General features: G+C 41.7%; 1 protein-coding gene across 11 annotated transcripts in view; it reads right to left on the reverse strand.

The window, feature by feature from the left end:
- Window positions 1-9,598, reverse strand: part of UBE2D3 (ubiquitin conjugating enzyme E2 D3) — a 29,060-nt gene extending 19,462 nt beyond the window's left edge. For 2 of the 11 annotated variants that reach the window (XM_080796208.1, XM_080796204.1), the window contains exons 1-2: window positions 9,309-9,430; window positions 8,124-8,278 (exon numbers count right to left, since the gene is read on the reverse strand). In XM_080796208.1, the coding sequence (XP_080652334.1) occupies window positions 8,124-8,147 (24 nt within the window). In that variant the 5' untranslated portion in view covers window positions 8,148-8,278; window positions 9,309-9,430. Of the gene's footprint in view, window positions 1-8,123; window positions 8,279-9,000 lie in introns of all 11 variants that reach the window. The other 9 variants (XM_080796201.1, XM_080796199.1, XM_080796206.1 and 6 more) reach the window with 9 other exon arrangements.
- Between the last annotated feature and the right edge of the window lie 1,930 nt (window positions 9,599-11,528).

Raw genomic sequence — 11,528 nt, forward strand, 5'->3', positions numbered from 1 at the left:
AGTTTAAAAATTTGATACGGCATTTGGAAAACTGAAAAAAAAAATTTCAACTGTACCAACTCAAGTCTCTATTCTACTCAAGGTATATTTATTGGACTTAAGATAAATTTTCAATGAAGCACCTACTCAAAGATTATTCAAAAGTAATTTTGTCTTGGTTTTAACTTTATGAAATGACTTTAAACCCTAAATTTTCATAGGCTTTAGGGACAAAAACAGTTTGTAAAATTATATGAAGAACTGAAACCATTAGCTCTTTGCTTCCTAGCAGGGAGGGACAGTGGCAAGGACCAAAGAGAACAGCTCACATACAGTACCTATAAAGTGTTCATACTGTTGACCATCCCTTTCCCCCAAGAACAGCATTACTAAGGTTGTCTCTTGGCCAACTATTAAGACCACTAAAATAGCAAAGAGGCTGGCAGGGAGACTGGCACACACGAGGAGTTGCTAATGGCTCCACTCACAGTGAAGCGACACTAAAACTGACCAAGGGCATACAAGGACATAAAGAAAAATAAAACCTCACCAAAGTTAGACATCTCTTTGCCATGGTGTGTTCTTCTGGAGGGTATTTTCCTTTTGGATCATCTTCCTATGAACTGCTTCTCCTAAAACCTTCCTGCACAACACCTGGCTAGCATGAGATTCCAGGCCTCTTCTCACTTAGAAATACGCTTCTCCTTCCCATTTAAAAGCCTAAACAGACTCGTAAGGAGTCAAGCAAATCTCTCTGTAAGGAAACCAAAAGGTACAGCTTAAGCCACTGAGCGTTCTCATCTGGAAGTATGTAATTAAACAGTAAAGAGTCTGACCATTCCTTTTCTGGGACTCATAAGAGAAAGTCTACAGTTTATCTTGAGTAAGATCTTTGCTTTGATCATTATAGCACACAGATCTCTTTGACAGTTGACTGTTAGCAGTAAATCATGAAAAGGCTAAGACACTGGCTTAGAAGTCTAAGCATACTGCTAAATATTTGCTTCTTGCTTCTCTCATTACGTGTTGCTCACTTCAAAGAAGTGAAAGGACGAACCACAGACTATGAAAAACAGGAAACCAAGGTATTAAACACAAAGGTATATAGAAGTGATAGAGACATATAAAACATGGTCTCTGCCTTTAATGAACTTATAAATTGGAAATGTAAGAACTATTTATGAATGATGAAGCGATACAGTAGCCATGTCAGATCAGTGTCCAGTAAGTTAATACCTCTAGGAATAATTGTTCAAGCATTCTGCTAATCGTTCTTCCAATGATAGCCTCTACTTATGTTAGATTAACATAACCAAAGTCAGCATTTATGAAAACAAAGATGATTGCTATAGTAACACCAAGTTCACAGGTTCCATCCTTGAGTAATTAGGACCACCATGTTCACAACCATTTGTTATCCCACACTCCACCATTCATCTTGCACATTATTACACAAAGGTCACAACGATAGTAGTATCATAAATACAATTCCCATGATCACTTTTGGGAAAACTGAGAAGTTCATGCCATTACCGCAAGGTAATTTCTTGTATTGAAGAGTCCATTTCTTTAAAAACTTCTGACTTAAAGACAAGATGTGTGTAACTATGCGAATCAGTGTCATACAGTCCTTGCCTTTTAAAACCTATACTGAGCAACAGAAAATACTACCTTGGGGGCTGGATGAGATGAGGCCATGAGGTGGAAGGCAAGAAGAGAGCCTTTACAAGAAATTTTGAGGTAAGAATCACCCTCAAGGAGCCTTTACAACCTAGCAAAATATAAAGATACATATTCAGACCAGTGTCAGGATGAAATACAGTACAATTAATTGCCTAATTAGGCAGATGAGAACTGCTCTAGTTGTTCTTATAAAGATCAGGTTTACCATGAAGTAAAAATTTATATTACATTTAATGCTCTGAAATTTTTACATACCATGTGTAGACACAAATGGTAAGGAAGGAAACAGCATACATTTCAGAGAGGTATCCTTACCATAAGGTATTTAACAAGGAAGCTTAGCAAAATATTTTGGGATCTGAACAATTTCATGGAGCTATAGACTCATAAGAAGGAATAGTCACTTTAAAATCATTATAGCTTGGAATTCAGAATTTGAGAAATCCTTAAAATTTCTTTTACCTTAAGGATTAACAGGTAGGTAGGTGCTACAAACCATGTCTCATTGTATCACTGACACTACATTAATTTCCTGTTTAGTTGTAATTACAGGTTAGACAGTGTGCTAGTTTGCCTAATTAGACAAGATATAAAGAACGGGTTGAATAATACTACAATTTTCTTTCTTTAAATCACCACTTAAGTCACTTAAAATTATTCAAAGCTATTCTTCTGTAAGCACTATCTAAATGAGCAAAACCAGCCAAATTTAGGTTCTCAGCTTTGATATATAAAAGCATACAAGACATTTCATAGACATAAAAACCAAAATCAACAGCAGTCCAGTGGTGGAACACATCCAATTATAAATTAGCTTTGAAATGATAACAAGGCTCAGGTGAATGTGAACAAGTACTCCATTCTAAAAATGAACCAGTAACCAAGTACTGATTGACAACTGAAACCTACAAGGCCAAATATGACAAATCCAGCAATGAAAAGTTGAAAGCCTGAATGAAACAAAATTACGCTGAAGGTATCGTTAGAGATAAAAATCAGATGTTAAGGGAAAGTATGAAACACTTCATTGAATTTTTCCTTTCCCCAAAGGCAGAGGGTAGTTTTGAGACTCTTACATACCAAGGTTAACTTGGCTAGTAAGTTATTCAGTAAATTCATCTGTTCTTAATTACACTATTCAATTTTCAAATAAGATCATTGCTATTGTAGCAAAACCAAAAAGAATACAAAATTTTCCAGTTAAAGAATGAAAATCCTTTAACTTTGCTAATTTCAAAATTTTGACACTGAGAATTAACTACAGTTAGAAAAACCACCTTGAGATGACAAAACATAGTATAGGTAAAATATTTAGATAAACTATCTTCAATAATAATGGGTAAATCTGATATATGAATAAAGATTTCCCTTTCTTTCTTTTCAACAGGTGTTTCTCATACTTGATTTATGTTCTTAAAAGGTAAGTTGCACAACGTGACAAACACCTATTTGTGTGTTTATATACTTGTTTCTTCCACTCAAAGCAGAGACTCTCATGGGTAATGACAAGGCTTCCTCATTTTTTTTATCTCCTGGGACTAGACTACTGTGCCAAACAGAGTAAAACCTCAGTAAGTATTGATTAAATGATTATCGCTAGGTCTGTGGATCTTAACCAGAGGGAGGCCTCAGAATCATCTGGGTAATTTCAAAATTATGCCTGATCCCAGAGAAAATGATTCCATAAATATGCTTAGTTCCCATATACCATATTCTTTAAGATCTCTGCTCAATATCCTGATATATAAATGCAACTCATGTCAAAACCCACAAACCAGGGGCGCCTGGGTGGCTCAGTGGGTTAAAGCCTCTGCCTTTCGCTCAGGTCATGATCCCAGAGTCCTAGGATCGAGCCCCATATCGGGCTCTCTGCTCAGCGGGGAGCCTGCTTCCCTCTCTCTCTGCCTGCTTGTGATCTCTGTCAAATAAATAAATAAAATCTTAAAAAAAAAAAAAAAACACAGAACCCCACAAACCGTAACATATTCTATAGAAGGCAAAACCCAATCTAAGACTTGAGATTTCAATCTGAAAACTTTCACGTCAGTAGTAGGAACCTATTATCTTCTTTACTAGAAAGGGATCATTATAGTCCAAAGGATTTGGAAAATCTTCAAGTACTGACTGTACCTTAAAACTAACAAGGGGTACTGAATCCTTGAGTTAAATAACATATAAGCTACCTTGTAAGTAGTTTTCCTCTAGTGCTAGTAAGAGTATTCAACTTTGTATTCCTAGAAGTAACGACAACTAGAATACTGCAGATAAGCAGGATGATGAAAGCAATGTCAAAGTAAGTCACTCTTAATAAAATTAAACACCAAGGTCACCATGATCAGCATCCAAGAGTCACACAACCATCACACAAATTTAGCTGGCTACAGAAGCACCTTGGGAATCTTAAAGAAACACCTGCAAAACCATGAATCTGGCCTATAGGCTCTTTGGGGACAAGTGTATTTTAAGATACCCCTACCCTAACAATTAGTTGGCACATGGTAGTTCCCAGAGTCTTTGAAGAGACTAATCAAAAAGGAACTCACTCCTGCTTTCAAAACTTAGGTTCGTGAACAGCTTAGTTCACAAATTAACTATAACCTGCATGTAAGAGTAAAGTCAAATCCCAATTATTTAAATGTGGCCTGGGAGAGGAGAACAGCTTATTCCAGATAGCAAGACCAAGTAACATTCACTGGATAAGACAGAAACTGAAATGATTCGAAATAGCAGAACAGTATGATGTTTAAGAGTGTAAGCTCCCGAGGCAGATTATCTGATCTGAATCTCAGTCTCTTACTAACTGTGCGACTGGATAAGGAACTTAACCTCTCTGTGCCTGTTTCTTTACGTATCACTGAGTGATAAAGTGACTCTGTCTCAAGAGAATTGTGAGGATTAAATGAACTGATTCTTATAAAGGGCTTATGAACAGTGCTGGGTATATAGTAAATGCTAAGTCCTAGCTACTATTAGCAGTACAATAATGCACAAGAAAACCTTTTTGATTACCAAAAACCGAAAGGATGATGTAACAGTTAAGACACATTGTGGAGCCACACTGTCCAGGTTCTAATCCCAGTTCTGCCTTTCTGTGCCTCAGGTTTCTAATCTCAAATGGGGATAACAATTTAATTGTAACTACTTCCTGGAGTTGTTGTAATATTAAATGAGTTAATGCAGGTGTCTCAAATAGTTCTGACACATTGCAAACACTCAAAACATTAGTTATTCTTCTAGGCTTGGCTCACATATTTTATGTAGTTCTTTCTAAACGTCCCCAAAACACAAGCACTATAGTTATTTTAATAACAGTAGTAAAATTGTCTGTGGTCCTCAACCACTAATCAACTTGGGAGTTCCCATTTTTTATTCTTGTTGTTTAATAAACAGCCCCGTAAAACCATACTACAACTTATTAAATAAATAATACAGAAGAAAACCAAGTTAAGATTATATGATAAGGCTGCCTGGTCTAAGAAATACTCAAAATATTATAATGTAGCTTTAGAAAAAAACAAATCCAGAGCCTTGATCAAATAAACTACTAATGGCTAAAAATATCCCAACGCTACCATTTCAATAAAGTATCAACAAGGAATACAGATATCTTAGTATTTGGAATTTGGGGGCTTCAGACTGTAAATTAAAAACAAACAGGCAGGGGCACCTGCGTGGCTCAGGGGGTTAAGCCTCTGCCTTCACCTCCAGTCATGATCTCAGGGTCCTGGGATCGAGCCCCGCATCGCATCGGGCTCTCTGCTCGGTGGGGAGCCTGTCCCCCCCCCCTCGCCTGCCTCTCTGCCTACCTTGTGATCTCTCTGTCAAATAAATAAATAAAATCTTAAAAAAAACAAAACAAAACAAAAAAACGCAAAAATCCAAACAGGTACATGACACAAGAAATACCACACTAACATCAATGCCTACTTGACCTTGTATTTCTAGAACACAGGATCCTAAAAGAGCCATCTCCCATTAACTATCTACTCACTGAAATTCTGTTTGGATCTTGGATTTTTCCCCCCAAGTTTCATCATGTGATTCTGATATTAACAGCTAAGCACCAAGCCATATGCCTTTCAAAAACTTTGTATAGGTTGAATGAACCGTCCCACATAAACACTGGTTCTTCCAATTTGTAAAGTATTATGTCCAGTTTCTGTATTACACATACCTTCAAAATATTTCCAACAGAAGTCAATCTGGTACTAATGAAAACAACTAAACCAGGAAAGTTCTTTAAAGTTTCTGAAGATTAAAAATAGTGATATAAAATAGCAGTAATAATAATCTGAGTGCCATGTGCCAGGGGCCTGTTCAAAGCCACAGGTTAACCTCTTTAATCCTAAAATAAACAAAATCTAGAAACCTAAACCCGTTTTTGCTCACTGCTGCATCCCTAGTGTCTAGAACATACTAGGCACTCAACCATTGTTCATACATAACAAGTATTTGTTTCATAGAGGCATACAAATAATTTGCCCACTCCTAGAACTCTAACTGGGGCATTTCTACCCCAAAGTTCACATTCTTAACTATTATATTGCCTCTCTAGAGCTTTTAAATCATTAAGTGGTGTCACAGCAGCTGGGTATCACCTATAAAAGAAAAAAAAAATCAATGAGACCTTCCTTTGAAGTGTGCTGTTCCACACGCATAAAAAGCTATGGATTTGAGATTACGCCACATCTTAGTTTCTTGAACTAATTCTCATATATAAAAGATTTTGATCAGTACTAAATGTTATATTCTTTATATTAACTATACTGTAAAATAGGACTACGCTTCTCCAATTGTATTGCTGGCCTCAGAAGTGGTCAGAGATGCTTAATCCTTTTGACTTAAAATCTTAACTCCTAAAAATTTGTACCTCTCCTTTCCCATTCTCTCAAAAACAAAGATTTTTTATATTTCACATAAACACACAATGACAAAGCAATGATGAACTAAATCAAAGTTCAAGATTTCAGCCTCAACACATCACCTGAAGATCTGCAGTCAAATGCTCTACCCCTGAGCTATACCCCCCATTGCCTGAAGATCTAAACCATCATCTTTCATAATACCAGTTTGGTCAAATACACTCCAAAGTTACAGGTATTAAATAAAATTAGGCACCATCAGGTCTACTTAGTAAAGCCAAGTCTTTGCCATTCCTTCCACGTAGAACCCCTTTTAAAAAAGTAATCCATCCAAGCCGAAGTTTCTAACCCACAACCTCCTCTGTCTCCTAGTTTTAGTAAGGCCGAATTTATTCCATGACATTTTTTTCAAGTTAGCTGTAAATACTCCACCCTCCTCGATTGTGCAAGAACCAAACACACCACACATACACAAGTTACAAAAAAGGGAAATAGTCTCAGTGTTTGAATATAAAGTCTTGAGCATGACGTCTTAAGAGCTGTATACAATCTGATGTCAAAGTTAACATTTAACAAAGAACTTTATTTCATATTATTACGAAAGGAGATGCCGGAAAAAGCCTGAACCAGTTAAAGCAGCCGCCATCTTAAAATGCGGGATAGAAGTTAGAGCAAGAAAATGAGACTAAACCACCGGAGGTGGAGGTTCCGCTCACCCCACTCCTACTTCGAGCCTCGAAAAATCCCATTTTTTCAACTTCTATCGATAGTTCAGTATCAAACCACGTTTTAAGTAGCGAAACAATCTTCTCCGAGAGTGTTATTAAATGAGATGAGGCAAAAATACGTACACTGAACCTCCCCTTACTGCCATCACACCCCTAGTCCTCCCTCCCCCCAAAAGAAGGGAGCTTCCAGAAGCCTTTTACATCAGTTCCCAGTGTCCCTCTGATAAATACTTTCGGGTGAGAAGTCTCAACTACAAAACATAGGAAGTGGTAACATAGTGTCAGCCCATCTCCTCCCAAACCCACTTTTTCTTGTGTAACCTGCCCAAAGTCGATGAAGTTTGACTAGGCTCATTGACTACTCTTTAGCCGCCAAGAGACTTCTACACCGACCCCCAATTAAGTTCGGGACCCGACAAATATCAATGATCTTCTCCCCCTATGAGTTTCCCATGGTTCTTCCCCCTAGAAAACCCAAGAGCCTTGCTCTTACAACTGAAGTTTTTAAACATCGAGACTAGGGAGCGCCATGACATTTGCTGGAGCGTTCTCGACAAATTTGACCCTCAAACAAGACTAAATCTTCTTTCAGAAGCAGAACCAAACCGCCTGAAATCACTCTCCCCCACCCCTAATTTGAACCGATTCCAGTGAAACACACTCAAGATAACATCCCACTTGCCACAAGTGTTCTGTTGCTAGCTTTAAGCATCATTTCTTTAAAGTACATCTGCGTTTCCCATCCCCCAACAGAAGTGACCCAAGGAGAGACGTTTTCATAATTATACTTCCTCCCCACCCCCACGCTTTCCTCCGAAACTGAGCCTTGCATTCCTCCCACGACCCCATTCCCTTCAGCCCCACGGGTTACCTTATTAATCCGTTTCAGCGCCATAGTCTGTGCTTTTCGTCTGGCTCCTCACTCTCTCGGTGTGTGCTCAAAGGTCCGGCCAAAACTCTTGATTATCCGGGCGGCAGGGAAGGATTGTCTCTTCGTCTCACACCGGCTCTGCCAGACACAGGCGCCTTTTGCAAAAACGGAGCAGATCAGCACTCGCAAGGGCCCCGGAGAGACCCTGATGAATCCAGGTCCCTTAAAACGGTCGCGATCCGGGGTGGGTGGGGTGGCGTGGCAAAGCCACCAACAGCCTCTATGCCGTGCTTCGGCCCGAAGAGGAGGCGAGGGTGACGGGAAGAGCAGAGGGGCGGCTACAAGTTTGACTTCCCGGCCTCTCGAAAGGAAGAGACCCGGGTGGGAGAGGAAGAGGCGTAGGAGAAAGGGGTGGGTGCGGGGCAGGGTCCGGAGCCCAGCAGAGGAGGAGCCGGGGCCTAGTCGGCGCTATGCCGGCGTCACTAGGGCAAAGAAAGGCTGGGGGGGGGAGGGGGAAACAGGAGACTCCGGACTGACGCCGGGCTTCTTTCGGTTTCTGCTCAAAGGTGCGGCCAGGAAGGGAAGAGAAATAATAAAGAGACTTGATGTATGTTGCTGTCCCCGCAACTAGAGCTATTCTGTGTCGGTCCCTGACGCCACCGTACACTCCGCCTTCCAGCGCGCTCCCGCACGCGCCCGCCCAGCCACCGCCACCACGCGCCCGTGCTGCCCCTGAGGCTCCGGCTTAGGCGCGAGGACGCGCCCATTCCCCCACCCCCTCAAACAGGAGAGGCCCTGGCTTCCCCAGCCTTCCCACCCCACCCCACCCAACAAGCTGGTCACTCAAGCCACCCCAGGCCTGTATTTCCCCTCTTACCCGGCCGGCCAGTGGGCCGGCCCCCCCTTCCCTTCCCCTAGCCGTCCACACCCACGCGTACAGAGGGGCCGGGGCCTCCCTCAAGCTGCGGCCTCGGCCTCCTCCCCGCGCGGCAGCTGGTGCCTCCCCGGCCCTACGGGGCTCACGCGCACGACACAGCCACAAGATGTCCGCTCTGACGGAACTACTGCCAGCTGCCACGCTCCGCCCCTCCCCCCTCCTCCTGCCTCTTCACCGCCGCGTATCAGTCCGCCAACGCCGCCGTCGCGAGCACAGGACGAATCTAAGGGTGAAGGGGGACGGTTTACTTCCTATGTCCACGGCCGAGGTTATCCGTGCTACCCCCCTTTCCTCCTTTTCGGAACAGCACCTTCTTACTAAATAGATCGGAGATTGGACTGGGAGGGCGGGGGCCGGAGGCGGGTCATGGGCTTGGGGGGGAAGGGTGGACGAGCGGCGGAAACCCTCAGCCTCAGAGAAGCATCGAGAACCGGAAGGAGACCATGGGAGGAAGGTAATGGAAGCGGCAGCTGCGCGGTCGAGACCCAGGCCCCTCCCAGCAGCGTCCCCCAATTTCCTCACTTGGTATTGAGGCGGCGGATCTCGCGAGAACCTCGTGGCTGGCTAACAGGAGCTATAACTCTGCAATGACTTAAGGGCAGTTTTGTGCGCTCTTCCGGATGGGGGCCCGCCCCCAAACCCACAAATTCTCGCGAGATGCTGTAGGAGCCGGCTCGAGTTGGGGCGGGCCGTGTCCTGGAAGCACCGCCCCTGAATGGTCATGCTGGTGGGAGGGAGAGGAAATGGAATTCCCCCGACTGGTTAGAGCGCGCGCCGACACATCGGTCTCTCACGCACCCAATCAGGAATGTGCGGTGGGCGGTACCACGGTCTAATTACTAGATACCTTTAGTCATGCTTGATCCGGGCTTTTGAAGTTTTCGGTGAAGCAGGTGAGCGGTATTTACTCGCTTGCCCGTGTGGGCTGGTTAACCAGTAGGAGGAGGCACCTTTCGAAATGGTAACAGTCATTTTAAGTAGAACCTGGTGGACCGCTGATCACCGCTCTCACGTGCCGGAATGTAGCGCGTTTCTGACCTAGAAGGTCAGTACTGAAAAGAGTGGGCCCATGTAGCCCTTCCCAGAATTACAGCAGGCTGGAAATCAAATGCAACTATGAATTAACATGAAGGATGGGGAGATAGGGGCGGGGTATTTATTTGCCTCTCACGGTCCGCCAAGATTGAGGTACGGGAATAGACTAAATATCTTTTTCTTCTTTTTGCTCTGTTTCACTTTCCAGATCCACAAAATTGGCAAAACTCAAGAGATCAGAGTTTGGGGTCTCAACTGAAATAAGGGGGGGGGCAGAAATAGAAAGATAGAATTGGCCTGTTTTAATCTTCCTTGTGTAAAATACGGAGATGGTGGTTTTGCTCTCTAGTGTGTCCTTCAGGCAAAGGGTAGTACGACATTCAGGAATAAAGAACGGCAATAAATAAATGAATAAATGGGATAAAGGTAAGTGCTGACTTGTTTAAAGTTTTCTAACATTCCTTTCTAACTTAACGAAGTGGATATTTAAAAGAATTAAATAGAAATATAAGCTTGTTTTTAAAATATACATTAAAAGAAAAGAAAAGCAGCAAGTTCTTTCTTGTTAAAATAAAGTATTACCTATTAACTGAAATAGGCCTGTGATGAATGGGCTAATGTATACTGTTTAAGTGACCAGAATGAGTGTCATAGAGCAATTAGTGAAACGGTGCTGCTCAAGCTAGTGTGTATGTGAATCACCTAAGGATTTTTTTCAGAATGCAGATTTTGATTTAGTAAGCCTTGGTGGAGCATGAGATTCTACAGTTTTAACAAACTCCCAAGTTCTGCATATTATTCTGGTCAGAAGACAATCCTGTGAGTAGCAGAGCACTAAAGTGCTCATCACATAGCCTATTTCCCGTCTTCCAAAATAATCTTTTTTCTCTGTTTTAACCAGTCTAATATAGTAGAAACACAGAATTAGGCAGTTGGGGTGGAGAGTGAAATCCAGGTTTGAGTTCTTGCTCTATTCCCATTTGTGTGATACTGTGTGGTTACTTACTAGTTTCTTCCAACAGTTGAATTATACATAATAATAGTTGTCGTTTTTCACAGGGTTATGGTATGGTTCAGATGTCATAAAATAATTGAAAGGGTACTGTAGACTACAGTGGTGTATAAACCTAAGTTATTAACATAATCAGTCAGACATTAACTGGCCATAATGTGATACCTATGTAAGAATAATCATAAATACAGGTAATGTTTATGCAACACCTGTCATTTGTCAGGTACTGTGTTTATTAATTTCCTTTTACAAATAAAGAAACTGATGCATAGGGAGATTGTTACTAATCCCAGGATCACATAGCTAATAAGTGGCAGAAGTAGAATTTGAACCCATGCAATTAACTTCAGGGTATTTAGCGAGTGGAGTTTCATACTGTCTTTTAATTTAGAAAGTAGGAGAGTAGGATGTTTTATATTTC

This window comes from Martes martes (genome assembly GCF_963455335.1).
Source record: "Martes martes genome assembly, chromosome: 2".
Lineage (NCBI taxonomy): Eukaryota > Metazoa > Chordata > Mammalia > Carnivora > Mustelidae > Martes > Martes martes.